Source organism: Rhinoraja longicauda, chromosome 41 (assembly GCF_053455715.1).
Source record: "Rhinoraja longicauda isolate Sanriku21f chromosome 41, sRhiLon1.1, whole genome shotgun sequence".
In the NCBI taxonomy this organism is placed as follows: Eukaryota; Metazoa; Chordata; class Chondrichthyes; order Rajiformes; family Arhynchobatidae; genus Rhinoraja; species Rhinoraja longicauda.
In genome coordinates this window covers 5,005,865-5,027,955 of record NC_135993.1, presented here as the reverse complement: position 1 = coordinate 5,027,955, position 22,091 = coordinate 5,005,865, and the positions used below count along the sequence as shown (strand labels likewise).

General features: G+C 41.0%; 1 protein-coding gene across 1 annotated transcript in view; it reads left to right on the top strand.

Annotated features, from left to right (window-relative positions):
- The window catches only part of LOC144611846 (striatin-3-like), a 53,947-nt gene that overhangs the window by 10,619 nt on the left and 21,237 nt on the right, over positions 1-22,091 (top strand). Inside the window, exons 4-10 of the mRNA XM_078431148.1 lie at positions 3,527-3,608; positions 8,320-8,499; positions 12,870-13,029; positions 14,800-14,941; positions 15,817-15,921; positions 19,757-19,878; positions 21,078-21,253. Coding sequence (XP_078287274.1) covers positions 3,527-3,608; positions 8,320-8,499; positions 12,870-13,029; positions 14,800-14,941; positions 15,817-15,921; positions 19,757-19,878; positions 21,078-21,253 — 967 coding nt within the window. The remainder of the gene's footprint in view (positions 1-3,526; positions 3,609-8,319; positions 8,500-12,869; positions 13,030-14,799; positions 14,942-15,816; positions 15,922-19,756; positions 19,879-21,077; positions 21,254-22,091) is intronic.

Sequence of the window (22,091 nt, the reverse complement as noted above, 5' to 3'; positions counted from 1 at the left end):
TTCCGAGCCACTCTTAGTTATAGACATTTAATTTCCAAATCAGGATAGGTAATGTGCCTTTTCTATTTCCAGTGCTTCTGCCAACAAGACAGTAAGTAATCAGAAAGAGGTTTCCTTGCCTTTGTTTGAGAATTCATGGCATCTGAAGTCAGTATTGTACGCTATGCACCACAGTACTCCCAGATCTGATGCCTCTGCCCTGCTGCTGGCAGTGGATGAACCCAGGGATCTGAGGGAAAGAGCCCATCATATCGTCTAAAAGGTATAATTGTATGACTATGATCACATCAGGATATTGATTTGTCTGAAGAAGGGTCTCGACCCAAAACGTCACCCATTCCTTCTCTCCAGAGATGCTACCTGTTCCGCTGAGTTACGCCAACTTTTTGTGTCTATTATTGCTTTGACCAGTCTGAGGTAGATTTTCCTATTTAGAGACTTTTGGTTGAGGAGGTGAATTGGACTGGGAACAACTTTGCCTTACCTAAATACAATATTTATCTTGATGCCAGTTGTCTTATCTGGTTTTGTCCCTTTTCTATTTTATGTAGGGTTTATGGAACAATTTGTTTCTGCTCGTTGTGTGACCCTTCATACTCGTTCAAACAGGTTCTACTCCTTGTTTGGAATGGAGAGTGAGATATTCTGGGCCTTAGGTTTACAGATTATGGCATACTAAGTGGCACCTAGTACAAACTGGAAAAGAACAGCACGTTTCATGAAAGACATTAGTGACCCAGTTAGGCTTTTATAATCTGATCATTAGGGTCACCATTATTATGATCAGGTTTTTAAAAATTAGATCATTCTACTGAATTTAACTTGCATAGTTGTCATTGTTCATCTTTAGTTTGAGCCAAGCTGTTGGGCTGGCATGATCCTCAGAGGGTTTGTGGTGAACTGGAAATGAAAAGCAGCCAGCCCTGTTCCAGACATTGCTGCAAGATTACGATGACTGATGATCCCAAACCTTCTGTCAGATGTGATTTTAGTAAATATATATATATTTAGTACTGAAAATCTTCAGTATCTCCAATAGGCATGCGTAGAATTCCACCATAAGCAATTTCAAATTCAAAAATCTTAAATCCATGCTGTTAATCATGCAAGCCTCTGATTTACTAGTCTTGTAACTAATCACTGTGCCACCAGTGTGCCATATGTTTGTATTTAAATTTGAATCTACGTACCTGCTGACAGTAATTTCAGATTGTGGAGGTCCACGTAGCTGATTGCGGTCCCATTGCTACACACTTGTAGGCTGCTGATTATGTTTTTTCTTCCCTTTAGCCACCTAGGCTCAGTTACTAAAGCCAGTTATGAAGTGGCAGTGAAGACATTGGATGTTGTCAGTTAACTCCAGTCAGGCTGGACATTGACTGGGAGTCCATCTGCTGTGCTAATTAAGTTCTGCTTTATCTATACCTGCAGAAAACCCACTGAATTTAAACCTGTAATGCTTAATTTTCTTGAAAAGGATAATAGCTTTCAAATTCAAACATGATTTGTGGTGAGGTGGTTGTTGTGTTAGTAGCATTGATTAAACACTTTGGACAATTGCACAATTGAAGGATTGCCTGTTAGAACTGCTGAAAATTTGCAGAGAGGAGTCCATATGCTATTTAGTGCTTTAATTGAACTATCTGAAGAGATCAATTTGGAGTTGGAGTTAGCCACTTGGTCTCTGAAGCCCTGCTTTGCCATTCAATAAGATGGAGTCTGATCTGATTGTAACCTCAGCTCTGCATTCCCATCTATCCCTGATAACCTTTCCTTACCAAGAATCTATCTGCCTCTGCCTAAAAAATATATATTTTTAACTCTGCCTCTATTACCCTTTGAGGAAGTTAGTTCCAGATATTAAGAAACTTCTGGTGAGAGAAAAAAATCATCTCGCCTCTCCTCGGATAGATGACACCTTAATTTGAAACTTCCTAATTCTTGATCAACGCAGAAGAGGAAACTTACTATAGTGAGTTCTTAGGATCATGTGTGTTTCAGTCATGTCCCCATTCACTCTGCTAAACTCCACCAAACAGCTGATGAGCTTGTCCAACCTTTCTTCATAAGATAATGGCCCACTCAACAACTAATCTAGTTGAACGGCTTCAAATTCATTTGCATGTTACAGTAAATAAAGAGACCAATGCTGTACACAATATGCCAGAAGAGGTCTTGCGTCTTCTAGAACTGAAGCATAGAATCCCTGCTTTTGAAATCAATTTTCCTTGCAGTAAAGAAAAACATGCTGTTAACTTTCCAAATTACATTTCCAAATGTACACTGGAAGTTTGCAGGTACATGCTATCGTTGAGAAAAGTAATCAAGCTACTATATTTTCAACCTGCTCCCTGTTATCTTAAAGAAATGGGAGATCATAAACAATGCTTAATGGCAGAAATTGATAACTGCTCACTTTTTAAAAAAAATCAGCAGATTTTACCAGAATCATGTTCAGGTACTCGACTAAGAGCCTCTTGGTCGGATGGTTTGAAGAAAAAAATTCCAGTCTCTGGACTTGCACAGTAGGTTGCAGTCATTACTCATCTGGACACGTCTGCAGTAATTCCTCAGCTGTGGACTGTCAGGCTCGGTGAGCTTTCTGCTGGTCATAATCTCTGGACCAAAGCTCTTTGCTGTCCACTTCACTAGTGCTTAGCTGTACTGCAACTCCTCGGATAATAAAGCTGTGTGCCAATCTTACAGCATGACACAATTTCAAATTGCAATGTGGCAGCCATGGAATGTAAATTCCGCTAACTAATCTAATTAAAAATAAGTCCTTATTCGTGCCGACCATGTAATGAGCAGATTGTCTTGTTGTTCCTGCCAGCCATGCAGCATTACCTGAATAATGTGATATCTATTTCACATCAATACTAGCTAATGAACATTTAAAAAGAAAAGTCCCTGCCATCTGCCTCTAATGCTTAGTGCCATTGCCTAATCCCCCAACACTGATATCTTGAGGAATCACCGTTGGACAATATGCTGATCACGTTTTAATCAGCAGCAAAATTGCAACGCTGATCTACAAGGTTCATGGATCCAATCCACAATTGCAAAATTGACCCCTCACAATTTAAATCTATCCAAGTTTGACGTGAAAGATGGTAGTATACCACAATCTTGTCAACGTCAAGAAAACTAGCTGGCATGAATTTGCAGTGATCTTGATAGATTTCTTCAAACCCAGCCAGTAACTGGTTTACATTGGTCAGTTCCACTCATTGATGATCAGAATTCTTCTTAGCCTTCTTGAAACAGTAAATTGTGCTGCTATTTATTGTCATTTTTTTTGTTTTCAGGCATTGTTCCACTTGTATTGTGAAGTTTTTCTTCAAATGTTTTTTGAATTATAGTACAGCCATTGATCAATATGCAACCATTTCATTCCCTCAAAGTTATATTTAGCTAAAGGTTTAAATGTCCTGCTATAAAAATATAATCCAATATCTTGTATTTCTGAGATTAATTTGGGATCTTATGGTGGCACAACATTCCAACATTTTTTTTGTGTTTTTAGTTATCAATAATGGTCCTGATATATCAACATTAGAACAGAACAGTCCATCATCGTGGAAAGAAGGACGCCAGCTATTAAGACAGTAAGTAGCTCACTGTCTCCTGTTTCTGATGCATAGCAGTAGAGTATTCCTTTGAAAGGGAAGTAACTCTGTGCGTAGATATCTAAACTATGGATCTAAAGTAGCCTTTACCACTGACAATCCACTACCCAGAGCTGAGAAAACTCAACTGTCTTGAGTTTTCCTAATACCTGTTGTTTTGTCTTGCATGAGTTCGGGGAACTGGGCATAATTGTCATAAATTTCAGAATCTCAGAAGTATATAAATGCTAAATTGGAACAACAGGAGCTGCTCAAATCAGGAGTTCAAGGTATATAGAAATTAATAGGATCTTGAATTTGAGTATTCTGTGATGTGTGGGTCTATATGCAATGCACTAAAGTCAAGTCAAGTCAATTTTATTTGTATAGCACATTTAAAAACAACCCACGTTGACCAAAGTGCTGCACATCTGATTAGGAAAAAAAAAAGAAACATACAGTGGCAGGCAGCCAAACACAACGGCGCGGCCATCATGAACAAAATGTTTAACTAAAGCAGAATGGTGTCCCGCGGCCGCGCCGCACCGGGCGATGGAAGGCCCCGCGGCCGAGCCGCACCGGGCGTTGTTCAGTCCCGCGGCCGCGCCGGGCGATGGAAATGACTCCCAAAGTCACAAAAATCATGGAACCTTATGATTTTGAATACTCACATTCTCACGGCATGAATGCTGCATGTCTGCTTGCACCTGCAATGGTATTTATTGGAACCTATACACAAACCAAGCAGAAAAACATTAAAATGTGCTTGTTATTTCATGTTGGACAAATATGTCCTTGTCTGCATTGCTGTTTCAGTATTTAAATCGCAACGGTACAGCAACCATATTGTGCCAAGCATATTTAGTCTAGATGTCGTTGACATTCTCTGAAAACTTCCACCTTGTAGATCTAACAAAATATTATGTATGCGTTTAACATACAAAAACTAGTAGACAACTATCTTAGTGATTCAATATATAGTATAAGAAGATAACTGCAGATGCTGGTACAAATCAAAGGTATTTATTCACAAAATGCTGGAGTAACTCAACAGGTCAGGCAGCATCTCGGGAGAGAAGGAATGGGTTACGTTTCGGGTCGAGACCCTTCTTCAGACTGATGTCAGGGGGGGCGGGACAAAAGAAGGATATAGGTGGAGACAGGAAGATAGAGGGAGATCTGGGAAGGAGGAGGGGACCGGAGGGACAGAGGAACTATCTAAAGTTGCAAGATGTGGCCGTAGAGTAGGAGGGCAGGAGAAATCACAGAGGGGGCGCAACGAGAGAGATTCCCTGGATCTTAGTGATTCCCTAGATGTTATTGTGAATAGTTTCTAATATAACTTGGTTGTCAGCCTCTCTCTAGCCATTAATTCTCTCTTAATTTCTATTTCCTTTTCTTAGTATTCGGCAGGATTTTATATGTACTGATTCCTTCTCTGTTTTCCGGATCTCATCTCCAGCAAACACATCCTCAAGCAATGTCTTTGTTTCTCTTCCGATTCAAACTAGGGCTGGTGGGTTCATGAATTTGCATAAACTTGTGTGTATGAAGGTTGGGATTTTGGGGGTTGGCCAATTAGAAAGATGAGGCCAAGGCACAACAAATGTATAAATCCAGGTTTCAGCACAACTTAACTGAACTTGAGTCGGGGCTGCAATAAGTTCTGGGTAGAAATAAATGATTTCACGTTGGCACAGATAAGTTGTCAGAGCCTTGTCCCCAATATACATAAGACGTCAAACTTGCAGAGATTGGTTGTCGCACTCAACAAGACATTTGGGGAGAGGTATTACAGCAGGAAAGTGGGGACAAAGAAATGCTGTAGATGGAATGGCCCACTTTTAATATAATGTCATTTATGACTATGGGACATTTCAGTGTTGTGGCAGGAATATTTTATGGACTTACGGAAAGATGAACATTGATTTGAAGAGCTATGGAGAGGAAAGTAAGATTGGCCGATATGGTAGTAATTTAGAAAAAAATGAAATTAATTATATCCAAATGCTGGGGTATGATTTTAAACACACACACACAATTTGTTAAATATGCTGCTACAAACAAACTGTTGAAGGAACTCAGCAGATCAAGCAGCAGTCCGGAGGCAAAAGGAACGCCCATGTTTCAAATCCTGATGCAAGGTCTTGCCGCAAAAGTCGGTTGTCCCGCGCCATTGGGTGCTACCGAGGGTGTTCTCCGCTGTCATCCTAACTGAAATGTCCATCACACTTCAGGCTGATATCGAACTAGCACCTGAGAAATTGAGCATCATGATCAATAGTGTAAACTGGCATCCCCTGGCACCTTCCTCATAATTACCTGGGGACCTCAACCAGGCTTGCTAGTAGAAGTATCTACCTAACTACCATCAACTTCAACGCTAGAGGATCCAACACACTTGGCCATCCTATATGATCATCGGGATACCGGCCTGCTGGTCCATCCCTTTGGACAATCTGACCATCTGGCTGTGCTGCCTCTTCCTGTGTACAGACAAACTGAGGAGCACAGCACTGGTGAAGTGGACTCCAAACTGTCGGCCAGGGAGGCAGAGGGGTGATTGTCAGATTGCTTCGAATAGGCGGACTACACCACGTTCACAGACCTAAATGAATATGCCACAGTCGTCACTGATTTCATAAATGCATGTGTAGAAAAAAAACTGCAGCTGGTATAAATCGACGGTAGACAAAAAATGGTGGAATAACTCAGCGGGTCAGGCAGCATCTCTGGAGAGAAGGAATGGGTGACATTTCGTTCGAGACCCTTCTTCAGATTCAGACTGAAATTACTCCAGCATTTTTTGCCTACCTTCATAAATGCATGGACGTATGTGCCTTATAAATCATTCCAAGTCTTCCCCAACCAAAAGTCTAGGATGTACCAAGAGATTTGTAATCCGCTGAAGGCTAGATTTATGGAGTTTGGGATTTGATCCAGAGTCATACAAGAAGTCCGGGTATGCTCTCCTGAAGTCCATCGCGAAAGTGAAGAAATGATTCCAGACTAAGCTGGAGTTGCAGACAGACTCTCAGCAACGGTGGCAGGGCTTGCACGCTATCATTTCCTGCAAGGTGAAACCAAATAGCATAAGTGGCCATGACGCATCAACACAGGTGCACTGCAGGGCTGCGTGCTTGGCCCTCTGCTCTACTCTCTTTACGTGTGGCTCAGCACGGCTCAAATTACATTATAAATTTGCCATTGATACCACTGTTGTTGGCAGGCGATGAGTCAGCTTAAAGGAGAGAGATGGAATACTCGGTTGAGTGGTGTTACAACAACAACCAGTTCAATGTTGTCAAAGCCAAGGAACTAATCGTTGACCAGAAAGAGGAAGTCAGAAGACCACATGCTGGTTTGTCATTGGCGGTGGAGAGAGTCATCAACTTTAAATTCCTCAGTGTTAATATCTCAGATCATCAAGGCCAAGCACAAAGATGTAATTAGAAAGAAAGCATCCCAGCACCTCTCTTCCAATGTATGAAGCGTACCAACCTGAAACGTCAACGCGTTCTCCAGAGTTGCTGCCTGACCCGCTGAGTTAATGTGTCTGTCACTATTTGGTGTCTTCCTCTATTTTCCTGGCTATTTAAAAGAGATTCAGTATCTCACCAACTACTCTTCCACAGATGCACTGCAGAAAGTATCCTGACTGGTTGCATTACAGTGGGGCGTGGTAGGCTCAGCATGGACATGGCCTTCTACTCCAGTAAAAGTATGTACATGATATGGTGCATCTGAATGGCATCTGTTAAAGGATTCCCAAGATGTGGGCCAATCTCCCCTCTCACTGCTACCGTCAGGCAAAAGGTACAGGAACCTGAAGTTCCACACCACCAGATTCATGAATATCTACTTTCCTATATCCGTCAAATTCTCGACTGGCACAACCCTAATTTGTCATTATGTTTTGCACTAATATCTTTTGCACAGTCTTTCATTTCACTGTCTTGTATAATTTGTTTTCTCAGTCTAAATGCTGTGATGTTGTTGTACTGCACCTATTGTACTTGTACATATGACAATAAACTTGATTTGACTTGGCCCGACCCACCACGTTACTCCAAAGGTTTGTTATTTTGCTCCAGATTACAGCATACACAGTCTCGTATATCCGCAAGGTACCTATACTCAGGGCCGTCTTAACGCATGGGCCTGATGGGCACTTGCCCGGGGGCCCACGAGCATAGGGGCCCCATGCTGATCTGTGTATGTTAAGTGACTTGCAATAAATAAATACTACTTTAAAAATGTAGGTTCAATAAGTGCTTTTTTCGCAACATTTTCGGTCACTAAGTGCTTCTCACAGCGATCTGTAAGTGCTTTTCGCAACAATGTAGCACCCTAAATCCATCGGTAAGTGCTTTTCGCCAGCACGACAGGGGGGGGGCTGGTAGGGAAAGGGGGGTGGGGGAGAGTAACGGTAGGGGCCCCAGTACACTGCTTTGCCCGGGGGCCCATAATACTGTAAAAACGGCTCTGCCTATACTAGTCTATAATTTCTCCCTCCACTATGAAATTCATGTGAATCTGAAGGTAATTTTCTTGTTGAAATCTTAGAAAGCAATCGTCATGAGCTACGGAATGAGATCTTTTAGAGATTTTGCCAAGAAGTTTTAAATGTACTGACATGTAATTCTTTTCGAATGTTAAACTTTCTAATGTTGCCACTCATTGCATACAATTCTCTGAACTTTTTTTTTAGATATTTACAGGAGGTCGGTTATACAGATACTATCTTGGACGTGCGAACAAAGAGGGTTCGATCCATGTTGGGCCATTCCAGTCCTGAGCACAACGCAGCAGCAGAGTCCAACAGCTTGGGACAGATTCTCAATGGCGGTGACTCTCCATTAGTTAAACAGATAGAAGAACAGATTAAGCGGTATGTAGCTGAATCAAGAGGGAATTGTTTTCTGGCATGCTCCTAGCTACTGTCCATTTATAGGCCCATTAGCTGTGAGATTCTTAACGCATAACAAAGACATACCCAAATTTGCTTTGGCACTGCTTTATATTAATACCCTTGGTTGTATCTCATAAAGCTGCTTTGAGGTTTTCTTTTATTCACCCCTTATTTATTGTGCATCCCAGAGGCATTTGAGAAAGTGGAAATATGGCTCCTTCATGAATCACTGCAGTCCTTCTGGTGAAAATACCACCACAGCAATAGTTAAGAAAGATGGGAAGTTTGTAGATTGATAGGCTTCCCAAGCAGTTACTGTTGTTGCCCACTTTGTTGGTAGAGGTCTCTGGTTTAGGAGGCGTTACTGAAGTTATCTTGGTAGGTTACTCTTAAGACATTTTGTATAAAGTACACAATACTGCCATGGTGTTCCGGTGGTGAAAGGCATGAGTGTTCAGATTGGTAAGTTGGGTACAAGTAAAGTGGGATGTTTTGGCCTGCGTTATATTAAGACTCTTGAATGTTTTTTAGAGCTGCATCCACTTAAGTAGAGAATATTTCAAGATACAAATGAAGCATTGTCTAGTAGTCAAAAGACTGGGGAATCTGAAGGATATTTGTTTACTGCTGGATACCCAGACTCTGAACTATTGGAATCACATTATTTATGGCACGGTTAAGTTTCTGGTCAATATTGATCCCCAAGTTGATGATGAGAGACTCAAATGGATAATACTATTAAAAGTAGGTGGTTAGATTGTTATTGTAGCAAAGTAAGTGTCACATACCACGCTAGTACATGCCCATATACTGAAGTGTCAACAACCTTGTTTGGCTGCTTTTGTGCATCCCCTGATGCTTGGTCAGGAGTTTAAGAATAATTACCTACATGAAATGTGCAAAGATAACTGTTGGAGGAGAGTTGGAATTAAAATTAGTGAAGAAAAATAAATGTATAATGAATTTGGCTTGGGAGGAAAAGGCTAGAACTTGGAGCTTTAAGATTAGGAGTTCTTAATCTTTTAACCTTTAACAGTAACCTTTTAGTAATTTGTTTAATATCTTGTGGTTGTTAATTAATTATTGACATCCAACAATCATTTAACAGCCTCTGGTTCAATTTACTAAAAATTACTCGGTCATGTTGGGAGATGAGGTGGAACTCACTAATTTATTAAGGGAATATAGTAAGGAGAAAGGAATCTTGTTGCTTTAAGCAGATGGTTAATAATCTGCCAGTCTAGGTACAGCACCAGGCGTGGATTTTATTGTTCCCTCTGCGTGCTTCTGTTCTGCAATGCAATCAATCTCTCAGTGACTGAGTGAATAAAGCTCTGCCTGATTTGCTGCACGGGTCAGAAGGTCCCACATTTAATCTCTGGTGATTTGTGTTGATTTTGTCGACCATAAACGCAGGAGGGGACTAGAATTACTCTGAGCTCATAGATGGAGAGACAATTTAATCAAGCCCGTATTCACAATGAACGTAATTAGAAAGGTGTGTAGAAACAGTTGGCTCTGAAATCTATATACTAAAACTCTCGTTTGTTTGATTGTTCCTGAACTACAGCCAAAATAGTACACGATAGCGTAACAATTTTAGGCCCACCTTACGCACCATCGTCCCTTTAGTGCTATTGGAAGAAGTTTCATTGAAATCGGTGTTATATTTTTAAAGTTATTCACATTTTAAAGTTTCAATCTATGTTCTAGGGAGGGAGGATGGGGAAGGGGGGGAGGAGGGAGGGAGGGGGGAGAAAGGTAGAAGAAAGGTAGAGGGGAGAGGGAGGGAGGAGAGGGTGCTGCACCAATGCAGGAGAGGTTTGGGCCCCACGGGTCCACTTGCTCTAGTTCCCTCTAAATATCTCTTATCAATCTCTCTTCCTTTCAGGCATTCCTCAGGCTTCACTATTTTAGTTTTAGTTTATTTCCCTAATTTCATACGTAAACATGTATTTGATGCTGTTGGGGCCTCAGAACACTTTACTTTCAATGGAATTACTTTTATTTGAACTATTTGAATGCAGGAAAGACCGAGGATAATATGCACACAGTGAGTCCTCGCAAATGGCCCTGTTATGATGACTAGATAAATCAATGATAATGTTGGGTGAAATGCGATGAAATGCAAATATTGGTCAGGGCTCTGGGAAGTACTCCCTACTCTTCAAAATAGTGCGACTGAATATCTAGTTATGTGGCTTATTGTCAAATTATATTCAATAAAACAATCCCCTGAAGTCCCTTAACATGCTTACTGCATGAACGTTGGTGTATGAATTCACTATTATTGTAAGCAATGGCATTTAAGAAATAAACTAGTGAATGGAGTTATGCTTGAAGGCAAGATGGTCAGAACATAAAAAATACTTTCATGAATGGATCTTTTGCCCCTCATGCTTGCTCTACCATTCAGTAACATCATGATTAGTCTTTTATTACCATCACATTCCAGCATTAATTCCGTATCCCTCAATTCGCTCAATATACAAACAAAATCCATCAAAATCAATCTTGAATAAACCCAACAATTGAGTATCCACAGCCTCATTGGGCAGAGAATGCCAATAATTCATTCCCCTTTTGAGTTAATAAATTTCTTCTCATTTCATTGTAAATGGCCAACACTTATGACCCCTGAAGATAGATTGAAAAAGGGTCTTGACCCAAAACGTCACCTAATGCTTTTCTCCAGAGATGCTGCCTGGCTCGCTGAGTTACTCCAGCATTTTGTGTCTATCTTCGGAGTCAATTTACATCTGCTGTTCCTTCCAACACCCTTGTGACCCCTGGTTCTGAACACTTCAGTCAGGGGAGACATCATACCTTCATCTATCCTTGAGGCCCAGGTAGAAGGTTTGGACAAAAAGATCCTTAAGCTGACTGCACAAGCCATTAAAGCTCATTCTCCTTTCGTACAATCTCCTCATTTTGTAGACACCTATGTTAAAACAACTATTTTCCAGACATTGAAAGTGTGTGTGTACCATCTCTCCAAGATCCCATTATAACTCTCATAGCAAATTCCCATTTAATGTATAACGCAGAATCTCAACACCAGCTGGTGGGGGGCGGGGCACGATGGTGCAGTGGTAGAGTTGCTGCCTTACAGCGCTTGCAGTTCGATGGTTTTGATCCCGACTATGGGTGATGTCTGTAAGGAGTTTGTACGTTCTCCCCTTGACCGCATGGGTTTTCTCCGAGATCTTTGGTTTCCTCCCACACTCTAAAGACGCACAGGTTTGTAGGTTAATTGGCTGATACAAGTGTAAATTGTCTGTACTGTGTGTGTGGGATAGTGTTAGTGTGAGGGGATCGCTGGTCGGTGCGGACTCAGTGGGCCAAAGGGCCTGATTCTGCGTTGTATTTCTAAACTAAACCAGCTACTTGAACCAAGTGTTCTCTGTCAGTATTCATGCACGACCTACTTTGACTCAATATCTTTTATTCCCTTCTCCCTTGTGTGTGCAATGAGAATCTGTAAATAGGTCAATCTTTCTGTTTCGTCCACTTTGTGAAAGCAAATTCACATTCTCATAAGTCCCAAAAAAATCATAAAGTAATTATTTGTCTATATAACGCATGTGATTAAGAGAAATGTGGGAAAAGATTTACATTTTATTTGCTGTTCCTCTGCTCAGTTGCAGACTGTTTTATTGCCTCCTCATGGCTGTGTTATGTGCCGTACTTCATTTCTCTCTCTAGATCTGACAGTCTGATGTTTGACTTCAATATCGAGATGATAAATGTATATTATAAACATGGGGAGCACAGCACTACACCCTTTCTGATCATTGTGAGCAGGACTTTATCTAACAAAAATGTAAGAAACGTCAAAGACACTTTATCAAAACTTTGCACAGTGGTATTTAAAAATAAATTAAGTCTGATATGAGGAGGCAAACAAGAAATTCTAATTTGTAGTTTAGTTTAGAGATACAGCGTGGTAACAGGCCCTTTGGCCCACCGAGTCCGCGCGACCAATGATCACCCTTACACTAGTTCTATCCTACCCACTAGGGACAATTTACATAAGGCAATTAACCTACAAACCTACACATCTTTGGAATGTGGGAGGAAACCAGAGCACCAGAGAAAACCCATGCAGTCACAGGAAGAACATACAAACTCCATACAGACAGCGCCCATAGTCAGAATTGAACCCGTCCCTAGCGCTATAAGCAGCAACTCTACCGCTGCGCCACCGTGCCGCCCTGGCTTAATATAACGGTCAATAAGAGGATCATAAAATTAGCCTCTTTTTTTCCCTGGTCTAATAAATGAAAAGAGAGTCATATTTCTCGTTTTTTAAGTTGCTTTAGTTTAATACTTCTATCTGACTTTTACAGAAATGCAGGCAATGAGTCTCGGGATGGGTTAAGAAAGTCGATGCTGGAGAAGATGCCTTTCTTGCGGAATGTGGACGATGATAGTGATGAGGACGATGATGAATTGGACAGCATTCCATCAGAGCTCTCTGTCACACAGAGACTAAGCAAGAAACAAAGGGTAAGCAATAATGCCTTTAACTTGTCAACTTCTCAGATGTTTTGTTAATTTCATGTGTACATGTAGAAGGTGAGCATTGGGTTCAGAATTAAGGTAAATTAATTTTACCCAGAACCTGTTAAGTCCTTTCAATAAGTTTCCTGTCTTTGTCAGGGTATGGGAGCATTTGTTCTGACAAGACCTAGCTCGACCTCTGCTTCACTCTTCTCAATGCCTCTTAGTTGACATTTTGTCCAACATCCAGTCTTGCATGAAGAAATATTTCTATTAACTAAATATAGGGACGCCATCATCTTTTACTTCCTATCCAACTTAAATACCTAGGTATGACTCCACCTCTTTCACTGCCAACTACCCGTAACCAACCCAGATTATTCATAACATTAATGTCTTCCTTGACAGCAATATAAATTTCAGATCACATCCATGACTGTTTATTTTGAACTCTTCCTATGATGGATTGAGACAGGAGGACTAATTCGTCCTCCTCTGTCTCAATCAATCATATGTTGTTATTTAAATCGTGTTGTGTGTTGTATCCCTACCTAATTACCAGGGGGTGGGGGTAGTTTCTTGTCATTACTATCACAAGCTATAATTAATCAATCCTGTTAGATCTGAAAACTGCCCATGGAAAAAATAATTGCAAAATGTTCTAAATGATCGCTCTTTTTAAAAAAATCCCTTGTATCTTGGGATTCATTATTTGATTGGTTTCAATCCTTGCTAGTTGAATGAACTAGTTGCTAGCTGTATCTCTAAAAAAAATGGGGGGGGAAATGTGAAGGTAAGCAGGACAGATCTTATTGGAAGTTATTTTCTTGATGGATATTGAGTGGTGTGTTAAGAGTGCCACCTTGCAGACTTTTAAATGCTGAAAAGAATTTACCTTGACAGATATCCATGTTTGGTTATTTTGTTTCTTTAATACTGAAAGTTGGATACAAAGGAATTTTTAAAGAATTCCACAGCTTTATTAAATTTTCTCCTGCTGTGATATAGCATGCACTGACCAACCTTTCCTTGCTGTCTTCAATATACTTGTTACATTAGTTTAGTTTAGATATGTAGCATGGAACCAGGCTCTTTAACCCTCCAACGAGTTCCATGTCCGCCATGATGTAGACCTCTTCTTCCGTCGCCTCCCCCTCCCATTCCCAATCTGACCTTTCTGTCCTGGGCTTCCTCCATTGCCAGAGTAAGGCCCAGCGCAAATTGGAGGAACAGCACCTCATATTTCGCTTGGGTAGTTTACACCCCAGCAGTATCAACATTGACTTCTCTAACTTCAGATAGTCCCTGCTTTCCCTCTCTATCCCCTTTCCCAGTTCTCCCAACAGTCTTCCTGCCTCCTACTACATCCTATCTTCGTCACGCCCCATCCCCTGACATCAGTCTGAAGAAGGGTCTCGACCTGAAACGTCACCCATTCCTTCTCTCCAGAGATGCTGCCTGACCCGCTGAGTTACTCCAGCATTTTGTAGAAGATGCAATGAGGTCTACCTTCGGTTTAAACCCGCATCTGCAGTTTTCTTTCCTCTCATATTCATGTCCTCCAGAGATTATGCCTATCCTGCTGAGTTACTCCAGCACTTTGTGTTCTTCACAAGATTCCAGCATCTGCAGGTTCTACTCTATAACCAATTAAATCTATTTAGGAAAAATAGCCATGGAGATAATTTGGTAAATTTCTTAGCCATTCAGGTGACTCACTTGATTTCGTATTTTGGGTACAAGTTGGTGTTACTGGTGAAATATCTGTAATTACAGATAGGCTCTGAAATGACCGCTGTTGATTCGGGCATGGACTGCGAGACAGTGGATGCTCTGAGTGAATTTCACTTCTTGGACACTGAAGAGGACGAAGAAAGGACTGAAGATTCGAGGCACTCGGGGGATGGGAAAGAACTAGGTAAGATATGTCATAAATGGAGTAAGTTGAAATGTCGTTAGAGTGAACATTCCGCGACTGTTGGAGAATTATAAGATGGAGATTTTCACCTCATCGCATCTTCTACAAAAATGAATTATTTGGCTCGGTCACATAGACCTGAAGTATGCAACCGTATTCAGTCCAGTGTCTCTTCTAGATTAGTGTTTGGAGTCATCGAGGGGATAGGTTTTACGCTGTGAGAAATTTTGAAGGGTCTCGACCCGAAACGTCACCCATTCCTTCTCTCCTGAGATGCTGCCTGACCTGCTGAGTTACTCCAGCATTTTGTGAATAAATACCTTCGATTTGTACCAGCATCTGCAGTTATTTTCTTACACTAAAAGTAATAGGGGAGTACGGACAGGTTAGGGAGTGAAAAATCAGCAACTGGTTGATCATGGATGGTACTGAAGAATGATATGTCAATAGCATGGGAGAGAGCTGAAATATTGCATTAAGTATGCTATGGGCTAGTGTACAATGAAGACAGCATTGTCAACCAGTTCATATGGTTTGCATCTGCTTATTTTAGTGCTTTGTTCATTGTTTAGTTTATTGTCACGTGTATCGAGGTACAGTGAAAAACTTTTGTTGTGTGCTAACCAGTCAGCGGAAAGTCAATACATGAATATAACCAAGCCATCCACAGTGCACAGATACATGATAAAGAGGGAATAATGTTTAGTGCAAGATAAAATCCAGGATAGTCCAAGGGTTTCCAATAAGACAGACAGTAGCCCAGGACTGCTCTCGAGTTGTTGGTGGGATGGTTCTGTAAATCTGTATTTTGAAAATATTTTGTGAATTTAATTTTCTGCTGATTATATATTCCTGTATTCATAATTGATTCGCAGGAAACGACCGTTCCAAACTTCAGGATGTGCTGACTGATTTCACAGACATTGACGGTTTGCCTTCCATTCCATCTGGGGCGATTGGCCATCCCAAGCCAAACGAAGGTATCCAGTATTTAATGTTGTCCCCAAACAAATGTGCATCAGAATTCTCAAAGTGATTGAAATACACAGTGTAGCACAGATTATACTTGTGGCTGTCTAAATTTTGAATAAAATTCTTGAAATTATTCCTGTGTTTCTTATGGCGTACAATTTTTAACAACCACGTCTCACAAGTTAATAGAAAATGTCTCTAAAACATGTTCCTGGCTTTCAGAGTCGTGGCCACTGACTCTGTCACTTCCTAAATCATGATATTTGACTCTGCATTAAAATTTGATAAGCAAGTCAACGCTGTGGTAAAAGCCAGCCTCTTCCAACTTCGAACCATAGCTAAAATCAAACCTTTCCTCCAATTCGACGACACAGAAAAAATCATTCACGCTTTCATTTCCTCCCGCCTAGACTACTGCAACTCCCTATACACTGGGATCAGCCAATCTTCCCTGTCCCGCCTGCAACTGGTCCAAAACGCCGCAGCGAGACTCCTGACGGGTACCCGTAAAAGGGACCACATCACCCCGATTCTGGCCTCTCTCCACTGGCTCCCTGTACGGTACAGAATCAACTTCAAGCTCCTCCTATTCACGTATAAAGCCCTAAATGGACACTTCCCCCCCCTACATCAAAAATCTTCTAACCCCCCTCTCTAACTCCAGGTCCCTCAGATCGGCCGACTTGGGGCTATTCACTATCCCGCGGTCTAGGCTTAAACTCAGGGGTGACCGCGCTTTTGCGGTTGCAGCTCCTAGACTGTGGAACAGCATCCCTCTCCCCATCAGAACTGCCCCCTCCATCGACTCCTTTAAGTCCAGGCTCAAAACATATTTCTACTCCCTAGCGTTTGAGGCTCATTGAGGAGGCGCTGTGAACTGTTTGCGTGCTACTGTATGTTTTCATTTTTTTTCTATTGGAACCTAATCAAATGTACAGCACTTTGGTCAACGTGGGTTGTTTTTAAATGTGCTATACAAATAAAATTGACTTGACTTGACTTGACTAAATCAGGAAACAATGAAGCAACATTGATGGTAGCTAATCCAGTCTGGAAGTCTCTAGTTTAATTTGCAGGCTGCTAAATAGTTTCTGAAAAAATTCTGAAATTTTGAAAACAAGCTTTTCACAATACCTCTGTACACATGGCAATAAACTAAACTAAGATGTATTAGCCAGTCTGAATAGACTGGGTGTCTTTAGAACAAATATTTCAGTTAAATCCTGTGTGATTGTGGTGCCGTCCAAATGAGGCAGTTTTATTCTGAATAAATAACCTGAGACCGTTCCAGTCGATAAAAGTGTTTCGTGCACCTTTGCATTAATTTGTGCTCTATCCAAATAAGAGCACGGGATTGTTACACTACTGACATTGCATACAGTGCTCTTGTCTGTGAGTCAACAGATTGAGAATTCAAATTCCATTCCAGAAGCTTAAGCATAAAAATAGATGAATTATGTAGTGGAGGAATGCTACGCAGTTGGAAAAGCTATCATTCAGATGAGACAGTAAACTTGATACTGGGAATGATATCCAATTACTTTTAATGCTGAGTCAAACCTTTAGGTAACAACGGAATGGACTAACTATTTTTAAAAAAACAGGTCTGTACATGTTGTGCGCATTACAGTATCACATGATTCCCCTCTTGATTGACTATGGCCGACTTGGGGCTATTCACTATCCCGCGGTCTAGGCTTAAACTCAGGGGTGACCGCGCTTTTGCGGTTGCAGCTCCTAGACTGTGGAACAGCATCCCTCTCCCCATCAGAACTGCCCCCTCCATCGACTCCTTTAAGTCCAGGCTCAAAACATATTTCTACTCCCTAGCGTTTGAGGCTCATTGAGGAGGCGCTGTGAACTGTTTGCGTGCTACTGTATGTTTTCATTTTTTTTCTATTGGAACCTAATCAAATGTACAGCACTTTGGTCAACGTGGGTTGTTTTTAAATGTGCTATACAAATAAAATTGACTTGACTTGACTTGACTAAATCAGGAAACAATGAAGCAACATTGATGGTAGCTAATCCAGTCTGGAAGTCTCTAGTTTAATTTGCAGGCTGCTAAATAGTTTCTGAAAAAATTCTGAAATTTTGAAAACAAGCTTTTCACAATACCTCTGTACACATGGCAATAAACTAAACTAAGATGTATTAGCCAGTCTGAATAGACTGGGTGTCTTTAGAACAAATATTTCAGTTAAATCCTGTGTGATTGTGGTGCCGTCCAAATGAGGCAGTTTTATTCTGAATAAATAACCTGAGACCGTTCCAGTCGATAAAAGTGTTTCGTGCACCTTTGCATTAATTTGTGCTCTATCCAAATAAGAGCACGGGATTGTTACACTACTGACATTGCATACAGTGCTCTTGTCTGTGAGTCAACAGATTGAGAATTCAAATTCCATTCCAGAAGCTTAAGCATAAAAATAGATGAATTATGTAGTGGAGGAATGCTACGCAGTTGGAAAAGCTATCATTCAGATGAGACAGTAAACTTGATACTGGGAATGATATCCAATTACTTTTAATGCTGAGTCAAACCTTTAGGTAACAACGGAATGGACTAACTATTTTTAAAAAAACAGGTCTGTACATGTTGTGCGCATTACAGTATCACATGATTCCCCTCTTGATTGACTATGGCCTTGACAGAATCATCCTGCCACAACTAGAGAGCAGTCTATCTCATTGGTGACCCTTGGACTATCTTTGATCGGACTTTACTGGCTCTACCTGGCACCAAACGTATTCCCTTATGTATCTATACACTGCAAATGGCTCGATTGAAAACGTATTGTCTTTCCGCTGACTGGTTAGCCCGCAACAAAAGCTTTTCACTGTACCTCTGTACATGTGACAATAAACTAAACTGAGACGTATTAGCCAGTCTGAATAGACTGTGTGTCTTTAGAACAAATATTTCAGTTAACTCCTGTGTGATTGTGGTGCCCTCCAAATGAGGCCGTTTTAATCTGAATAAATGCCTGGATAAAATGAACATGCAACATTCATCAAGAGATGACACTGGACAATGTTTCATGACATTAAATGTGAACATCCTAATCTAAATGAATGAAATTAAACTTGAGGCTCTTTCTGCTTTAGCAGGCAGACGTCAAAAATCCCATAGCACTGTCTTCAAAGAAAAATGGGAATTATTCTTAATTCATGATACTTTGGCCATTATTTATTTTGTATTACAAAACTAAAACAAGTTATTTTCTCTGTCATATTTTTTGTTTTGGGATTCTTGTCTCCAAATTGGCTACCTTTCCTACAATGTAGCAGTAATTATATTTAGTTTAGTTTGGAGATACAGCGTGGAAACAGCCCCTTCAAACCATCAAATCCACGTTAATCACCCATACACTTGTTTTATCGTACGCACTAGACACAATTTACAGAAGTTAATTAACCTACAAACCTGCACATCTTTGGAATGTGGGAGGAAACCGGAGCACCCATAGAAAAACCACGTGATCACAGGGAGAACGTGCAAACTCTGTACAGTCAGCGCCCGTAGTCGGATCGAACCCAGGTCTCTGGTATTGTAAGGCAGCAATGCTACCACTGCACCAATGTGCAACCAAGTAGTTAATTGATTGGAAATCTCTTGAAAGAAATAATCTTTCTTTGATCCTGGAGCAATGGTGTCTCTCGCCAATTTTGTTTTGCATTACTTCAAGTAATCCAAATATAACAATTAGTTTTATTTTGTGGGGATTTAAATCCTCCTCAACCACACGTTAGATTGAAGTAATAGGCAAGACCAAAATAATTCTGTTCTGGACTACTGATAATGATTTTTTTAAAGTTCTGCCCTGTTGTGTTCTCCCCCAGCTGTTCCCATTGCATTTCCTCCACATGCGAGCAAACCATTTATACTTGGAGCGGATACGGTTGGAGACAGCGAGATGAGCTTGGGTGAGCTGGCAGGCCTGACTGTCACTAATGACAATGATGTAAGTACTGTTCAAAAATTCAACTTCTTCACCGGAACTGCAAGAGAATCACAATTTTAAGTAATTACCAGGCTGAAACCTTGATCTGTGAACCACTAGCCACATTGTGCACTGGAGTGCTGACCCAAGGAGAAAATACTTTGAATTAGATTATTTTTATCCTTGCATCTCCTGAAGACACAGATTTGCTGAGTTCCACATGCATGAGCAACCTTGATTCATCAAGATTCTACTCAGCAAGTGTGATCCCAGACAGTGAGTGTTAGTAGAATATTAAACCGTGGAGGACATAATCATGTGTACACAATTATGAGAAGAATAGATTGGTTAGTTCCCCTTACCATGTCAGTTATTTCTTTATCATATACCTGTACGCTGTAAATGGCTCGATTGAAATCATGCATTGTCTTTCTACTGACTGGATAGCAGGCAACAAAAGCTTTTCACTGTACTTCAGTACATGTGACAATAAATTAAGCTAAACTAAACTAGATGCACTGTCTTGCCCAGAATCGAGAACCAGCAAACACCGGTTTAAGGTGGGGGGGGGGGGGGGGGAGAAAGATTTAATAGGAATCTGAGGGGTAACTTTTTCACACAAAAGGTGGTGGGTGTACGGAATGAGCTGCCAGAGGAGGTAGTTGAGGCAGGTATTATCGCAATGTTTAAGAAATAATTAGACAGTTACATAGATAGGACAGGTTTAGATGGATAGGGGCCAAACGCGGGCAGGTGAGACTGGTGTAGATGGGACATGTTGGGCAAGTTGGACCGACGGGCCTGTTTCCACGCTGTAAGACTCTTATTTGTCATCTCACACTATGCTTGTCTGATGTCCTTAGAGCATCTCATCTTGCTGCACAGTGACGGGCTATGAACATTTTTTTTTCCTTCACCTCTTCTATTCCAGGGTCAGTGGGTACAATTTTAATTTCATAAAATGTAATATTAAAGCTGGATTTTATTTGCAACCTTTAGAACAAACTGCTTTGTTATAGTAGAAGCTAACTAGCTACCATACAAGGCTCATCCCTGCAAGATGTCTGAAGATTCCTAACCCAAAACATCGCCCATCCTTTTTCTCCAGAGATGCTGCTGAGTTACTCCAGCATTTTGTGTCTTTCCCCCCTGTAAGATACTCCTCCATCAATGCTGTGAAAAGAGGTCACTTTAATGAAGTTTCTCTTGCTTGGCTTCAGATGTCTGACAGTAAGGATGCCTTCAGGAAGACCTGGAATCCTAAATATACGCTGCGGAGTCATTTTGATGGGATCCGAGCACTGGCGTTTCACCCGGAAGAGCCAGTGCTTGTTACTGCGTCAGAGGATCGCACACTCAAGCTGTGGAACCTGCAGAAAACAGTCCCTGCCAAAAAGTAAAACTTGTTTCTGTTTGGAACAATATTTCTGTGTATTTAAAATAAAGAGGGAAAACTGGTTGATAAAGGGATATTCACAATCTACATGTAGTCCTGGACCTTATTTAGGAACTATGTATAGCAGTAGGTTACACACTGTGATTGCTTCAGATCCATCCACATGGATGAGAGTGTGGCTAGTTTTAACCCAAATCGTTGCAGGCAAATATCCACAAAAGCAAAATGACTTTAGTTCAAAGATTGCTTTTGACAGCCTTCTTTATCCCTCCCTAATCTCCCGACAACCCTACATCCTGCAAGATAGGTATATATACTGGATTGAAGCCTCTTCCACGTCCCTGATTATAATTGCACTACCTTTGAAAGGATGGTTTCAGTAGTATAGCCTTGTTGTCTGGAATCTTCTCCCCAAACCCTTATACTCCGTCTAAACTCTGCTGCAAGTTGTGTGCCTCCGTGGATGGTCCTGGGCCCTTTGTTGTTTGTCATCTATATGAACGATTTGGACGTGAATGATTAAATCATGGTTAGTAATATTCAGATGGCACGAAAATAGATGGCATCGTAGAAAGTGAAGAAGGTTATCAAGAATTACAATAGGATCTTTTCAGATGTTCTGCTGGATAAGTGGAAAATGGAATGGCAAATGGAGTTTAATTCCGATAAATGTGAGATATTGCATTTTGGGAAGTCATACCAGAGTAGGACTTTCACTTCCCACACCGCCAACATGGAGGACTTTTAGATTTAGAGATACAGCACGGAAACAGGCCCTTCGGCCCACCGAGTCCGCGCCGCCCAGCGATCCCTGCACATTAACACTATCCTACACACA